The sequence below is a fragment of the Oppia nitens genome, unplaced genomic scaffold, assembly GCF_028296485.1.
Source record: "Oppia nitens isolate AA-2021 unplaced genomic scaffold, nextdenovo-longstitch-racon4-pilon3 scaffold3_pilon_pilon_pilon, whole genome shotgun sequence".
Classification (NCBI taxonomy): domain Eukaryota; kingdom Metazoa; phylum Arthropoda; class Arachnida; order Sarcoptiformes; family Oppiidae; genus Oppia; species Oppia nitens.
The window spans coordinates 9,265,101-9,281,335 of NW_026533221.1; the positions used below are offsets into that span (position 1 = coordinate 9,265,101).

General features: G+C 25.6%; 4 protein-coding genes and 1 long non-coding RNA gene across 5 annotated transcripts; 2 read left to right on the forward strand and 3 right to left on the reverse strand.

Moving 5' to 3' along the window:
- Window positions 1-58: 58 nt before the first annotated feature.
- LOC128958572 (uncharacterized) lies at window positions 59-721 on the reverse strand. Its single transcript, XR_008484556.1, has 3 exons — window positions 657-721; window positions 200-586; window positions 59-116 (listed from the first exon to the last, which is right to left on the reverse strand). It is a non-coding gene; the product is annotated as an uncharacterized LOC128958572 (long non-coding RNA).
- Window positions 722-4,166: 3,445 nt separating this feature from the next.
- On the forward strand, window positions 4,167-8,156 carry LOC128957502 (prestin-like). The gene is made up of 8 exons (XM_054303271.1): window positions 4,167-4,727; window positions 4,795-5,485; window positions 5,559-5,820; window positions 5,903-5,980; window positions 6,062-6,157; window positions 6,574-6,860; window positions 6,919-7,513; window positions 7,989-8,156. The coding sequence occupies exons 1-8, from the start codon at window positions 4,172-4,174 to the stop codon at window positions 8,097-8,099; spliced, it is 2,676 nt and encodes an 891-aa protein (XP_054159246.1). The 5' UTR covers window positions 4,167-4,171; the 3' UTR covers window positions 8,100-8,156.
- Window positions 8,157-8,208: 52 nt separating this feature from the next.
- On the reverse strand, window positions 8,209-8,777 carry LOC128958188 (uncharacterized). The gene is made up of 2 exons (XM_054304003.1): window positions 8,704-8,777; window positions 8,209-8,611 (listed from the first exon to the last, which is right to left on the reverse strand). Exons 1-2 carry the CDS (start codon window positions 8,775-8,777, stop codon window positions 8,209-8,211), a joined length of 477 nt encoding a protein of 158 aa, XP_054159978.1.
- A 1,307-nt stretch (window positions 8,778-10,084) lies between these two features.
- Window positions 10,085-11,453, reverse strand: LOC128958189 (uncharacterized). The gene is made up of 5 exons (XM_054304004.1): window positions 11,360-11,453; window positions 11,200-11,274; window positions 11,025-11,100; window positions 10,346-10,721; window positions 10,085-10,276 (listed from the first exon to the last, which is right to left on the reverse strand). The coding sequence occupies exons 1-5, from the start codon at window positions 11,388-11,390 to the stop codon at window positions 10,085-10,087; spliced, it is 750 nt and encodes a 249-aa protein (XP_054159979.1). The 5' UTR covers window positions 11,391-11,453.
- Window positions 11,454-13,869: 2,416 nt separating this feature from the next.
- Window positions 13,870-15,790, forward strand: LOC128958190 (MOXD1 homolog 2-like). Its single transcript, XM_054304005.1, has 4 exons — window positions 13,870-14,241; window positions 14,324-14,593; window positions 15,363-15,508; window positions 15,607-15,790. Exons 1-4 carry the CDS (start codon window positions 13,870-13,872, stop codon window positions 15,788-15,790), a joined length of 972 nt encoding a protein of 323 aa, XP_054159980.1.
- The last annotated feature ends 445 nt before the right edge of the window (window positions 15,791-16,235 follow it).

A 16,235-nucleotide genomic window follows, 5' to 3' on the forward strand; every position in this document is an offset into this window, starting at 1 on the left:
CATATTTGACACATATTTGCGGACAATGATAAAGACCAGCGACAAGAATATCATTAATACTATTATTAATATGGCTATCACTGTCCACGGATACTGAGCTACTGGACTCAGAGATTCTGTTAATATAAACAATAAAATTAATAAATTTTGGGTTTAAGTAACTTATATCTGATAAAAGAGTAGACAAGTTTATGAATACCTGGTTTAAGATATGCCGAACATTTTGGTATATTTAGACTCCATTCACCACTTTTCAAGCAAGTCCTGGACAACTTTCCCACAACAATATGCTCTGTATCAACACAAGCATAGTTTACCTGACTGTGCTCACTGGCCACCCAATTGGTCTTATTTATAAAAAAGACGTTTTCAATTGTCTCAATCGTTACACTCGGATCTTTAGTTTCTTGTAAATAAGAAATTCCCGGACATTCGACTTTAGGTATACACTGCGGGAACTGTCCCTCCCAGAGACCATTCACTGTACAGTTTACTGAATACCAGTGTTCAGACTTGGCTTTGTTAGGTTTATTTGGTGTTACATCAATAAATGAATCATTACATTGAAATTGAAACTGAGGAATGCCTATATTATTGAAATTTTATTATAAATAAAAAATATATATATATATATTATACTTATTTAAAATTATTACCTAAATTTGATTCTCTAAAGTTGACACCAGTGGTTACAGTTTCGGGTTTACCACAAAGTGGTCGACCCGTTCTCGAATCGGTTTTATGAGAGGCCAAAAACAGGGCGACTAAATGTATATCTCGCTGACGGTTAGTACGGGTTTCAACCAACAATGTTTGCGACACTTTCTTAGACTCAATGTTGTACTCATCTTCGCCGATACTATCGCACCGGTAATAATAACCGTTCAATAAAAACGTTTCATTGGTTACGGGATCGCCATTAATTAGGTCTAACTTATGCAGTGATCGGCATACTCTATATGGACTAACAAACGGCTCTACAGTTATGATATCTTTTTGTAATGAAGTGGTGTTTAGTTCAATAAAAGAGTTATTGATAGTGTCTTCAGTGTTCAATTGAGTAGCAAAGTCTATGGTAAGGAACGGTATCATTGTTGGCTTGTTTAATGTAAATTTCCATAAATAACAAGTTGATCCGTTAACAGTGATTGGTCCGGTCATGAGCCGACTCGCGTGAAACGAGTTGGCAAACAATAAAGGGTTTTCCGTTTGATTGACCACTAAATTTAGTATTTCTTTGTTGGTGTGGTTTGTTGTGTTAACTGAAGCGACATTACAATCAAATACTTGCACTGATTTTACATTAATTTCAATAGAAACACCTTTTTATTTATAAAAATAATTAATAATTGTTGTATTAAACTAATAGATTCAAACAAAATAGATTTCACTACTGACCGCAACGGGCTCTCTCACCGACCCATCTGCCGGACACACATTGTCTCGTTTGACTAAATGTGTGAAATTCTGGTGGACATCGGTATCTGACGACTTCACCGTCGGTGAATCGGATTCTTCCGACATTAACATTATACAGACTGGCATCGGCTGGTAGTCCGGGATCACCACAATAGCTGTTCACACGAATGGCATTACATACTTCTGGGCCAATGATAATCAATGCCTGAATAATAATAATGGCAAACAATAGTAACATATTTTATATGATGAAGACATAGTAAAGTGTGTTAATTTACAAACTATTGATAAGTCTTTGCCAAACAATTGTTATTTTAATACAAAAACCGTTATCCGGGAAACTACAATATATTCAGATTATTATACTTATATATCCTTACAAAAGTTTGTAATATTTTTAAATTATATAAATGAAAAAATATATAAATTAGTTTATATATATATAAAGTTTAAATTAGAAAATAGTAGTTATTTTAAAGTTATTGTAAATAATATTATATTTTAACTAAATATAAAATATACAGTAATATCTTTAATTATATTATTGTATTTTATTAAAATAAAAATATATTTATATATAATATATTAATATATAAGTTAGAAAATAATAAGAATTATGTCTACTTAAGAGTAGAATATTTCATATTTTAGTTTACATTTTAATATATGCTTATATACTTATAAATTTATATTTTTTTTATTAGCATTATATTAATATTTTTTAAAATTTACTTATAACACTATACATATAACTAGTCAAATATTGTATAATAAAAGTATTGTATGTATTTTAAACAAATGTAATATTATTATTTTACTTCAAAAATTTTTAGTAAAGCTATTATATTATAATATTTAGAAAATAAAGTATTTTATAACTATTAAAATATAATTTTGAGTAATAGATGCATCAATTATTATTATTATTATTATTATTATAAAAAAATTATTATCAAAATAAAAAATTTAAATAATATAACTTTATAATATGTATTGTTATTTTTACAAACTACTAATCATTTCTCTACTGATTTAGAAACAAGTTATACTATTTTTATGTATTTTATGAATGAAATTTAATTATAATTTACTTTATTTGATATTTTAATATATAATAGTCAGCAATAAATACAAGATTGTGTAAAAACAATAAACACTACTAATAAATCTTTAACATATCATACGATACATTATATTAATAAGTATCATAATTGGTAGTAATGTTTAATGATATAATTATTAAACATATATAAAGATTTTAAATGTTATAAACATATATCTTATGACAAATTTATCTGAAACCTTCCTATAAAAAATATTTTCGAAATATTTTTATAAATAGTTATTTAAACTGATGCTAATGTTTTTGACATATTTTATATATTTAATTATAAAAATTAAAATCAACTATAAGTAATCAATTTTAAATCAATTATTAATTATTTGATTCCAGGAATTCTAAAAAATTCTAATTAATATTTATAGTCTACTGTATTATAGAGTATAATATTTATTAAAATTGCTATATTGTTAATACTATATGTAAAATGTAAAACTAATTCAATGACATGCATTACTAATTTTCGGCACCAATAGTTGTTTATACTGTAATAACAAGTTATTAATATCAATATAATAAATAAGATAATAAATAATATCTTTTAATTTTAAAAAGCAGTAAAAACAAATAAATTGCTAATTATATAAATGTTTTGATAAAAATTATTATTCTACAGTATGTCAATTCATAGTTTTTTATAATTATACCCGGATTGCATTCAATATAATAGATACATTAAGTTTTTATAAAATATTTATAATATTAAATATACAGTATTATATAGTTAAAATGAAGTAATAAATATTATTACTTATTTTTATACTATTGTTTTGATTATACAATTACAGTATTATGTTATACAGTAATGCAATTTTTTTACTAAATGTAATATTGATTAAAACTAAATTATATAAAAAAGTAGTATTTTACAGTTTATGAGAATATAATTAAACTAAAATATACCATTAATTAAATTAAGGTAATATAAAAAACAATAAATTATTATCATATAAGATAAACTTTTTAAAAATTACATTTTTATGAACCAAATAGAAAATAAATATTTTTTATAAGTATTATTATATTACTTATCTATTAATAGACAGAAATCAGCATTTATTATACAAAATAGTCAAATAAATTGCATTTTTGATAATTTAATCATTTAATAAGTAATAAAACAAATATATAATGTGCTTAAATTAGTCAAAAAATCATAATCATTGCTTTTAATTGCGATAACATTATTGTTAATCATTAATAATAAAAAATTATATAATCTCTTTAAATTAAATTACATTTCCTAGTTTGTATAATCTTCTACCTGGACAATCTAAAATTTAGCTAAAATTTAATACAATAATATACAAAATACATTATTGTTTATAAAAAATAAATTCATTATTAATTTAATTATTACAATTATTACTTTAATAGTAAACATATAATTACCAAATATATTAATATTATATGAAGTTCAAGATTTTATGACCGATTATAAATTTTTGAGATATTAGTCTAATAAAAATATACAGTATTATTAATTATTTCAATAGTAAAATGATAAGTAAAAACTATAAAATCACATGAAAACAAGATTTTAAGTTTATAATTTTAGTGATATTTAGTATATAATAAGTATTTATTACAAAAAGTTTTTTTTAGCCAAATGATAGTCACATATTACAAGAGATGACAATGGATTCAAATAGCAATAAGGATTACAATCTTAATATTACTGATTATTCAAGCGATGAAAGTGATAATGGTTTAATATTGAATAATATTAATAAATTAAATAATGATACAAAACTTAATAATAATTCAATGAAAAATAAATTAAAACAATCGTTATCTTTGCCATCGCTAAGCGGTGGATCCAATTCAGTACCCAATTCACCGACAGTTGATCATAAATATATGCAAAATCTAAACGCGGCGACACTGTTGATGAAAAACTCACAACAGATCCTTATTGAAACAAACCCTCCGTCGCCTTCATTTAGTATCACTCGTCCCGTCTATAATGTCAGTGAATTTAATCGCAATTATATACCAAATGAAACAAAAAAGACAACTCGAGAAAAGGTTAGTCGATTTGTACCCGACGTCAGTCATACCGCTTGGATTAAACGAATTAAGACATTCATACCGATTACACGATGGCTACCGGCGTATAACATCCGTGAATGTCTTATTGCTGATATAGTGGTCGGCATAACTATTGCATCGTTTCAAGTGCCGCAAAGTAATTATTATAAAAATATATTTTGTAATAAAATTTATACTTTTATATACGGTATATCTGTTTTAAGGTATGGGATATGCGTTAATAGCCAATGTAAACCCTATTTATGGTCTTTATACTGCTTTTTTCCCGGCTCTCATGTATACCATATTAGGCACATCACACCACAGTGCTGTCGGTCCGGTGGCCATAGTGGCCGGTTTGATGACCGGAACAACTATAGTAGAAGTTTGTGATGACTTGAAAATAGATCTCGTAAACAACGACTCAACTCAGGCACTGGAAGGCTATAAAGATATAAAGGTTATCGATATTGCAGTTATGATATCAATGATTATTGGCTTATATATACTGATATTCGGTATCTTTCGGTTGGGATTTATTAGTAACTTTTTGTCCGCCCATTTTGTGAGCGGTTTTATGACTTCGGCTGCACTACATATCTTCACTACACAGATCAGGTATCTAACGGGAGTACATCTCAATAACTACACCGGAATGCTAGCGCTTCCCAAAGTTTACATTGAATACTTCGAGAAGATCAGAGACACCAATCTTACAGCTGTTGTCATATCAATAATATGTGTATCGCTTTTACTTTTCTTCAAACTGGTAGTCGAGCGATTAGTTCAGCGTATGGGTCTTAAACTACCGTTACCTATACACCTGTTCATTATAATTGGCGGTTGTTTAATATCGTGGGCTATGAACTTGAAACAGGAATACCAAATCGACATCGTTGGCCCCATACCTGATTAGTACAGTTATATATTTATTTATATAATAAAATGTATTAATAGAATAATGTTATAAATCTTTGATGTAATATAGTTTCCAGAGTCCATCGGTTCCCAAGTTTAAGCTTTTTAAATATATGTGGTCCCGATGTATACCAGTGGCAGTAGTGTCTTACATATTGACCCTATCTGTTGGCCAAATTTATGGTGCAAAACACAACTACAAAGTTGACTCTAACCAAGAAATGATAGCATTGGGTGTTACCAACATATGGTCGTCGTTTTTTGCTTGTCTCGCATCGTGCGCTTCAATACCCCGTTCCTCAGTACAGGAAGGAGGTGGTGGTAAAACACAGGTATTTTTATTTTTTCAAATTTCCAATTTATTTGATAACAGATAATAAATATTAAATATATTTTATTGCTATTATCATAAAGATTGTTAGCATAATCAACTGTATTTGTATAATGATTGTCATATTAGTGTTGAGCACACTTATGTCTGATTTGCCAAAAGTAAGTAATAATTTTGATAAATATAATATAAATAAACTTGAATTTAGTTAAATGACTAATTAATAATTACTTAAAACCCAGTGTGTATTGGCCTCATGTATAGCCTGTGCCTTAGCCTCAATATTTGCCAAATTTCAAGAGTTTTGGAGTTATTGGAAATTATCTAAATTGGATGCCGTATGTCATTATCTAATCAATAAGTTATTATAAAAATATTTTAATTCAATATTACATATAATATTATATTAAAACAAAATACTTTAATTTTATAAATCATAAACAGTACATAGATTTATATAAATATAAATATTTTTATTCATATCATTATACTTAAAATTCATTAATAAATATAATGAGACTAAAATTTATTACTACAACTCATAGATAAGTATATAAAAAACTATAAAATTGAATGAATAAATTATTATCTTACATAACAAAATACTAAAGTTATTAAAATCTTAATTGTGAATAAACAATATTTTAGTTATAGTTAACAACATTATATATAAATTTACACAATAATTAAACATAATATAAATTATAATACGTATATATCTTAAATTATTTATAATATATAATTATATTTTTAGAGCATTTGGATGATTACATTTCTGGGTGTAGTCATAATGAACTTTGATTACGGCATATACCTGGGCTTCGGGTGTTCGCTATTGCTATTGATATACAAATCTCAACGACCGAAAACATATTCGTTGGGATCAATAGATTATTCCGACATATATGTGCCAATCAGTAAGTTCAAGAGGGCTCGTGAGTTGGATGGCGTCAAAATCTACCAGTTTTGCGGTCCACTTAATTTCGCTAATATTCAGTACTTTAAAAAAGAGTTACAGATTAGAAGTGGCGTCGATGTCACGTAAGATTTGATACAGTTTTTGTTGTAATCATTATATTTTAAAAATTTTTATGAATAGTCTGATCAAAGAGGAGCTGAAAGCGATGACACCGAGAAACAGTTGTTTTCCATTTCGCGATACAAAGACCAGTAAAATAACCAAAGAGTTAGTCCTCGAGAGGAAACCAAATCTGCCGAAGTATATCATTGTTGACTGTTCTATGCTATCATACATTGATTCAGCCGGTGTGACCACTTTGAAGAAGATTATTCAAAATCACGCCGACATTGATATTCTTGTTTCGTTAAGCGGTTGTCCCGTTCATATTGAGGCCACACTGAAAAATGAAGAGTTTTTTAGCGAAGTGTCCTCCGATCGGGTTTATAAGTCAGTGCACGACGCGGTCACTTATATACGTGACTGCGAAAGAACTATTGGACAACCGATCTACGAGAAAAATACTGGCGTCCGAAAACCGATTAGCAAAGTGTTGACCAGTTTGTCGTTGGACTCAATAATGAGTAATGAATCCAATATTAAGACCAACGTCGGTGTGATCACCAAACCATTTACGCCGTCGCCATTGACTCGATGTCCTGATTCGCCCCGAAGTATACTTAAAGATAGCAATAGTCCCCGAAATTCTCCACTATTGACCCGATCGGGTCGTTCGGTAACATTTTCCTATGACAAGTAAAGCACTATAACTATGAAATAAATTTATTGTCAATGAATTATTCAAAAACTAATGTATTGTATAATTTAAAATATTTAAAATTCATTGAATTTAAAAATTTATTTACTTTTATAATTCACTTTATGTAACTATATTTAATGAATAATTACTGTTTACTTTTTTAACATTTAATTGAATAATTATATACTTGTTTACTTTAATATTTATTTAAAATTTACTATTCAATATATTAACAAAAAAATAATATAAATAAAATACAATATAATGCATAATTATATATTTTATGTATCAATATTGCATATCAAGATATACAGAAACTTTTTAACTATTTAATTTGGTATTAACTGATTAATAAAAAATACATTATAATTTTTAGTATTTATTTTGATATAATATTATAAGATATTTTTATTATTATTATTATTTTTTATTCATTTCCAATGTTTTTAAGCAATTCTATGGTCAGCGCAAACCCGGAGCTATACTTATGTTTAGCGGCCAACTCTTTGGCGTCATTAATAGCGGCCACTTCTTTCAGATCATTCCATACTTTTGGATTTAAAGATTTTTCGCATTTGTCTACTGACTCTAAACCTGAACAGGTATAGGACACGGAATCTTCAGCCTTAACAACAAATAAATGTGTATTAGTTTAGAGGATTATACTGTAATTATCTAATTTTTATAATGTCTAATACAATATCATTGATGACTTCATCCCAGTAGTCACGGGAGGTGTCGCCGCAAATCTTTTCCATATTAGTTCGGATGCAGTCCTGGAATGAGTGAAATATACAACAACCGGCAGGTATTCGGTCCTCAAGAGCCACGTCTACTAACTTCTCCATCATTACAGAGTTTTTCTCAGCACAGACATGAAATGGTTCCATATTGTCTTTATTTGTCAGACACTTGGCATTTGTGAGAAACTCATCCCTGTCCTTTTTGATGTCACACCGTTTGGACAAATGTTTGTCTGCATTTCCAGTCGCCATTTTAATGGCCGTCTGTACAAACCCTTTGAGACAGTCGTTGGTAAAGCCCTGAAGACATTTGAGACTTTCGCGTATTGTACTATACATACAGTAATCATATATTTCATATATATATTGTAAGGACAGTAATTAATAATTTATTTGAAAATATTAATTTAAAAAAATACAAACGTGCAATGTTGATCCAGTTCCTGGTCATTAGTGGGCACCATTACATCACGATTGCCAAAAAATGAACCTTTCATACCTGGAGTTAGAAAGTTTGTATTAATTATTAATAGTTAAATTAAAGTTTATAATAATTAATTTTCCTATTTTAGTAGATTTATTTATTTTTGTAGATATATTTTTAATAATTTACAATAAAATTTCTAAACTTTAAATATAATGTTAAGTTAATTACCACACATATCGGCTTCTTTTAGATCACAACCAGATCTAACATAAGTAACACTTATGATTAATACAACTAAAAAAGTAAAATTTTATTTTTATTAATCATTAAATAGAATACATTTATAAATTTGTTAAAACTTACAAAAACTTATTTTTTTACAATACATATTTGATTAATTTATTATTTTTCAGTTAATAATTAATATTTAATAAAGTAATTTTTTATTTCAAATTAAATTCAAACAAAAAATAATTTTATATTTTTTGATGTGCATTATATATATGTGTGTATATATATATTATTCAAATTTTATGCTTCACTGCAATTTGTTTTGAAGTAAAAGTAATAATCAAAATCAAATTAATAGTTAATGATTTTTTCATATTGAAAATATAATAAGTTTTTGTTATTAAACTTTCGCATATAAATAAAACGCTTTAATAAACATTTACTCAATATATGTTTAGATCATCTTATTTTGAAAACTATAAATATACCGGTATTAATATAATTTATATAATATTGTATATACTAAAGTTGTAATAAAGTTTTTAATTCAAATAAGTAAAATAACTTTAAAAAATATTTTTTTTAAACAATTGAGAATAATAGTAAAATATAATTTGATTAGTAATTAAAATCAATAAATTTTATAATATATAACTATATATAATTGAAAGCACCATTGCTTTAGATAAATAAAACATTATTTTTAATACTTTTTAATTAAATTAAAAATACTGTACTAAAATTAATGCATAATATAATAGACAATTTAATATTGAGTTTGCATGATGATAAAATTATTTTAGATAAAATAAACCTTGAATTTTATAATTTGATTGTATAAAATACTAAAAATTAATATATTTAAAATGTAAATGCATAATTAATATTTTTTTAAAATTTATTTTTTATTTTTTTTATCAAATTAATAACAACAAAAGTTTAACTTTAAAAAAACAATAGTAAATCAATTTTTTTTAAATGCATTAAAATCTAATGATTAACAAAAATAATAACAAAAATAAAAAGTTGATTATTTAGAACTAAATAATAACATTTTGTTTGTCAAAATTATTTTAAGATTATTAATTATAAAAAGTAATTAAAACAATTATTTTTGAATTGAATATAAATATAATTTTCAAAATTTTAATCAAAAAACTCCATCAATTCGACAGCTGTTGAGATTTCAGACTTGAATTTATGTCTTTGAGCTAAGACTGCTGCGTCATCCGTGGCGATCACGTCTTTGATTGTCTTCAAAGCAGTCGGATTCAGATCACTCTCACACTTGGCTATAGAGTCATAGTTAGAACAGGCAAACGACATGTTCTCTTCAACCTATAGTATATACAGTATATAATACCCGATCATTAATGATGACCACAATTGTTGTGTGACATTACATACCAATTCATTCCATGAGTCGTCCCAATAGTTGGCGGTGTCTTCACCGCAAGTCGACTGAAATTGTTTTCGTAGGCAATCCTGAGATAGATGTGTTATACAGCATAGGGTGGGAACGCGATCCTCTTTGGTCACATCCCTGAGTTTGCTGAGCATAACCAGGTGTTTATCGGCGCATACGTGAAACGGTTCCATCTTTTCTTTCGGTGACAAACACTGGACGTGTTTCATGAAATCCGATCTATCCTTAGGATTGTTGCATCGCTTATCCATATATTTTTTGCCATTGTTTAGTGCAATCTTAATAGCCATTTGTACATTTCCCTTTAAGCACAGATCGTTGAAATCGCTGACACATTTCATATTAGTACGGGCCTGACTATTGGATTAATTAATATATATATATATATATATATATCTTTATAAATGACTATTAAATCAAAGATGATATTGTTTTACATTTATTTTTTGCGACAATTAATGGACGACACGACAGCAGTCTTAATCAAATGTAATCAATTGAAGACAATATTTCGCAAATCGATTAAAATTATCTCCAATTATATACATTTATTTAAGAGTGTGTGAAATATTAAATATTAAATTAACGGACACAACATATTATTTGTTAGTAATGTAAATGAAATTATTTTAAGGTATATATATCTATGTAATGAATTACCCGCAAAAGTTATCGAGTTGTGCATCATTGGTGGGCGCCGTTGCCTCACGATTGCCAAATAACATCATTTTCATTCCTATATTTATATGTATCATATCATAAAAATATTTGTTTTGATTATTAATTTATTATTACGATTAAAATTGAGAGACAATCTTATAAATATGATATTTACCGCATTTGTCTGCGGCCTCCATAGAGATCTCGCATTCGCACCGGACGTATGCCACCCATACAAAAGTCAGTACAACTGGATTTGTAAATTCAAATATTTTAAAATTATTTTCATTATTATATTTTATTATTAAATATTTTTTAACTATTATATAACTTACATAATTTCATATAACTAATAGTAACAAACATTGTTTTATTGTTTATGTAAATATTTTATTTATGAAACTTAAATAAAAATAATAAATTTTTATATTTTCAATATTAAATCTTTTTCACTAATGATGTGCAACATTTTATATACAGTACATAACAGTGCTTTTATGCTAGACTGACCGCACACACCTACCCCAGCAACAAGACTGTCCTCAAGCGCACTACTATTAAGTAATTGTCGATTTTAAGTAATCATTAAGCATTTAAAGTTTAATTTAAAATATAATAATTTGAAACTTTTTTTTCAAATGAAATGTCTATTCAAATGTCGATTTCCTCTTTTGTTTCTTATTTTTCTGCATTTTATTAGTTGACGAACAAATCAATTGCTTTTTTTGTGAGATAATCGACGGCTAATTACTTATGATTGCTTTAATTAGTGTTCGCACTATTGACTTGAAAAGTAGTGTTAAATTAAGTGTTCAAAAATAGTATAGAAAAGTGCACTTTCGTTAGTCCTATAAATTAAGATACATTTTCTGAGAAATGTCGTCTCCATTGAAGGAGATGTATGGGATGTCTGTCAATACCAGTCATTGTTTAAATATGTTTGTCTTTCTCACGAAACAAACCAATCATTACTTTTGTGTTTCTTTTTTCTAGTTTTATGATTATCATACATACTGTACACAGAGTATAGTAAATATGGTAACAATTACTGTATATTATAAATCATAATTATTATTAAAATATAAAATTATACATTAATCAAAAATAAATAAGTCTAATATAATCAACAACAACAAAAATAAGTCTAACACAATCAAAAAAGTTTAGTACAAATGAACTTTTTGTAAATTTGTTATAATTAAACAAATTTTTAGATTAAATTATCATAATATTTGAAATTTTCTAATAAATCTAATTATTTTAGTCAATTTATTTTAAAGTTTAATGTGTTAAATACAATATATATTTAATAAAACTATTAAAGTTTATATTTAAATTTGTTATGTTTTGTTATTTAAACAAAATATAATTATTCACAACAGTTATTGTTTTTATAGTACAATCAATCATTTATATATAAAACATTTAAATTAAGTATTAATTTATACAAACGGAACTTATAAGATGAGGCAAACACCTAAAAAAATTGTTGAAATTATAAGTTATTGTATTATACAGTACATAACCTATATGTTAATACCTGTATGTAGGTATAGCCCTTAGAAAATAAAACATAACTGCCCACAAATGTCAGTATGAGCTCTCTATCCTCTCGAAATAAATACTTAAAAATAATGACATTTACATAAAAACATAATAACATTAGTGTGTCTATGTATTACTACAGTAGGTATGGGATGATAATAAAATTATTTTAAAAAAAACTATTAATAAAGTTACTATAGTATAGAGTATTATTCTCCTAAACTTGACATGATTTATAGGGAATGAGTTTTTTTAACAAAAAAAATAATAATAAACTCTGGATATCACAGTTTCTCGCTTATGTATGTACAGTACAGTACTTATGTTATCTAAAAGCACTTATTTTTTAAAAAGATGAAAATGTAGTCAATTGACTCAATATGTATGTGTGCTATAATAACACACATAAACAAACATACTGTATTAGTTATGATATAACAGGTTTAATAATGTAGATTAGATTTTTTTTATGAAACAACTTTTTTTAACTTCAAAAAACTATAGTAAATTATAGTTAAATCTTCATTACAATTTACACACATATTATACCGGTATAATATTAAGTACAAAAAATTAGTTGTTTTTAAAATTTTTCATATTATGACACAAATAAATGTTTCGACGACTCATTTAGTATTATATCTGTGATACTATTATTAATATAATAAATGTAATATTTATATATAGATTTATAATCATTTGAAAAATTGTTGGGAATTTTTGTTTTCTATTAAACTAATGATAAAATTATGAATATCATATCACTTATTACATTAGTGTTATATAATTTTTATATTGTCTATTGTGTGCCACTGTTTGTTGATTCAATGGATGATACTATTCATGACATTGAATTTGATCCCAAATATGATTTTGAAATCTGGAATATTGGTACTAGAAATGTAAGATATTGTGGTAGAAATAAAATCATTATAAATATCATATTAATAATAATTCATGTATTATTTTTATGTAAAAACTGATTTAATTATTATTAAAAGCTATACATCCCTTATAAAACCTACACTTATACGTGGAGACGACTAATTACGATACCTTTTCAACATAAAAGACAAATATCTAAAGTAATAGTTATTTTTTCACAAATATAATTAATTGATATAATTAACTAAAAATGTGTAATTATATGCTCTACTATTTTGAAAAATAGATAAAAGCTGTTATTAATGTAAAAACTGTTAAATATATCAAAAATATTTATTTGTTTCGTTGTGTCAAATCATATACTAGTGATGAAAATAATAATAATAATAATATCACCGAACCGGACAAGAACTGGATGCCCGATCGCGTCATAGCTGATCACTATAATGAATTGCACCGGTGCTGGAAATTGTTGGCCTACTGGGCACCGGATGATAGTACTAATAAGACTATACTATCGTTACCGGAAAATATGGGAATTCCTATAAATGGCCAAAATTCAGATGAAAAATATTTGTTATTTGAAATAAATTACAAGAATTTGCATCAAATCAAAAGTCAATTCAGTGATACCACTGGTTTTGATCTTTATTTAAAGCAACAAAACGGTGACATCGACGCCGATATAGTGGCCATCGGGTCAGTACCCGATTACAGATTTTTTGTACCACCAAAACTCAGACATTGGATGACTACTGGAAATTGTTATAAGGATTGCATACAAAATGTATATCAATTAACAACAAACAAATTAATTCTGATTTTTAGAAAAAAAAATTAATTGATTTATATTTTCAATAATTATTTAGCACTTGTATGACCAGTCGTTGAATGTGTTGGGTATAGTACACCACTCGAGGCACCGGTTGCTTAAAGATTTGAATGTTGGAGTCGGTAATAATCATAACAATAAACAAATGATTAAAACATTGATTAAATCATCAGCCGGTAGCAGTGCACCGGTAGATGATAATCAATTGACTAATGGTTATAATGAACTCAATGTAAACTTTGAAAACAACGATAAACTGATAGTTAAATGTGAATTTAATTCAGTCAATGAAACACATACTGTATTGGTTTGTATAGTATTTTTTGTTTATTATTTTTGTTGCTTAACTAATCTTATAAAATGATATAATTTGTTAGAATATTTTGATTATAGATAAATGTTATAAAATGACACTTTCAATTATTAATACTTAAATATTTAATACATGTATATGAAATAAATAATACTAACATTATTTATAGTATTAGTTAAGTTTTTATACATGTAAATGTGTTTAGTATACCAATTATGCTAAAGTATTAAATCTAAATAATTTATTATGTATTTTGTTATTTTTTAAAAAGCAATTAAGCTGCAACATCTAGTTAATTATAATGTTATAAATTACTTATATATCATTTAGTCTAAATTTATAAATAATAAATTAAATTTACTGCAGGGCTAATAATAATAGCAATTTTATCTAAATTTAAATTGATGCCCTAAAATTATAATTCAATTATCTATAGGTAAAAATCATTTATCAAATGTTTTTCTTTATATATATAGTATATTTATATACAAATATAATAGAACTACTTTTTAAATAAATATAGCATTTTAATATTCATTAATGTATTCATAATTACTATAAATTTGATTTATTATTAAAGTCTAATATAGTTATTAAATAATTTTATACTGGTATATAATATGATAAGAGCATAGATAATTACAACACCAAATAATACTATCATATTTTTAATAGTAAATATTGTTAAACTATTATTTTATGTTTTACAAATATGACATTTTTAAAAAATAAATATGTGTACAATTAATAACTTCAATAATAGGGCGGCATATCTGATGATAAGGTACAGTGTATAGCATGGCTGGTGTATTATCCTCGTATAGAAGATTTCAATGTATGTCTGTCCAGTTTTACATTGACCACAATTATGTCCATCACTGGCATTGAACAGTTAGAAGAAAGCTGGAGGTATGTTATACATAATGTTTATTTATTATCATTTAAACTATATAAATAGTTATATAAATTTTATATCCAATTTTATTGTTTTTTTTTTAATTATAAAGCAATGGAAATGATTTTGACATAACTGTAATGTCAAGCAATAATAGCACCCGACTTGACGATTACTTGTCCAACAAAATTGATTGGGACTATAAGCTAATCAATCGATCTAAATATGCTGCACAGTATGCCAAACAATCAGCCCAGTGCTCGTGGAACAGGAGCTTTTTAGATCTAATTATTTAATATTTTAAAAATAATTTTTACAAAATATTTATATTTTATTTTTTAAATGTTAAATAATGTTAAATATATATAGGATTTTCAATAACACAAAGTTTTGTAATATGAAAAAATAAACATGATAAAATTATTTATAATTAGTTGTATCATTTTTATTTTTAAAAAATAAATAAATTATAACAACAAAAAGATTTTTATGTCTGATTATTATTATTTTTAATTTCTGAAAAGACATTTATCTTCAAATAACTGTTTGATTTTTCTTGCGATAAATATAAAAATAATTTTGTTTTAACTAAAACATTATTTATTAATATTAATAAATTGATAAATAATTAATTAATATTAAAAATAAACTGAAATTTTTAGATTTACTGTATCTGATATTGCGATTTAAATGCTTTTTATTTTTATTATAAATAGTTTAGCATTTTTATTTGATATTTAT

What these genes read in the sequence shown, in the direction of transcription:
- LOC128957502 (XM_054303271.1), top strand. Translation starts at nt 4,172, where the DNA reads ATGACAATGGATTCAAATAGCAATAAGGATTACAATCTTAATATTACT. An exon ending in GAGGTGGTGGTAAAACACAG is followed by an intron (nt 5,821 to 5,902) that starts GTATTTTTATTT and finishes ATTATCATAAAG; the next exon opens with ATTGTTAGCATAATCAACTG. An exon ending in AGAAGTGGCGTCGATGTCAC is followed by an intron (nt 6,861 to 6,918) that starts GTAAGATTTGAT and finishes TTTTATGAATAG; the next exon opens with TCTGATCAAAGAGGAGCTGA.
- LOC128958188 (XM_054304003.1), bottom strand. Translation starts at nt 8,777, where the DNA reads ATGAAAGGTTCATTTTTTGGCAATCGTGATGTAATGGTGCCCACTAAT. An exon ending in GAACTGGATCAACATTGCAC is followed by an intron (nt 8,612 to 8,703) that starts GTTTGTATTTTT and finishes CTGTATGTATAG; the next exon opens with TACAATACGCGAAAGTCTCA.
- LOC128958189 (XM_054304004.1), bottom strand. Translation starts at nt 11,390, where the DNA reads ATGTTTGTTACTATTAGTTATATGAAATTAT. An exon ending in CAACTCGATAACTTTTGCGG is followed by an intron (nt 10,722 to 11,024) that starts GTAATTCATTAC and finishes TTAATCCAATAG; the next exon opens with TCAGGCCCGTACTAATATGA. An exon ending in ACGACTCATGGAATGAATTG is followed by an intron (nt 10,277 to 10,345) that starts GTATGTAATGTC and finishes TATATACTATAG; the next exon opens with GTTGAAGAGAACATGTCGTT.
- LOC128958190 (XM_054304005.1), top strand. Translation starts at nt 13,870, where the DNA reads ATGCCCGATCGCGTCATAGCTGATCACTATAATGAATTGCACCGGTGC. An exon ending in ATAAGGATTGCATACAAAAT is followed by an intron (nt 14,242 to 14,323) that starts GTATATCAATTA and finishes ATAATTATTTAG; the next exon opens with CACTTGTATGACCAGTCGTT. An exon ending in CAGTTAGAAGAAAGCTGGAG is followed by an intron (nt 15,509 to 15,606) that starts GTATGTTATACA and finishes TTAATTATAAAG; the next exon opens with CAATGGAAATGATTTTGACA.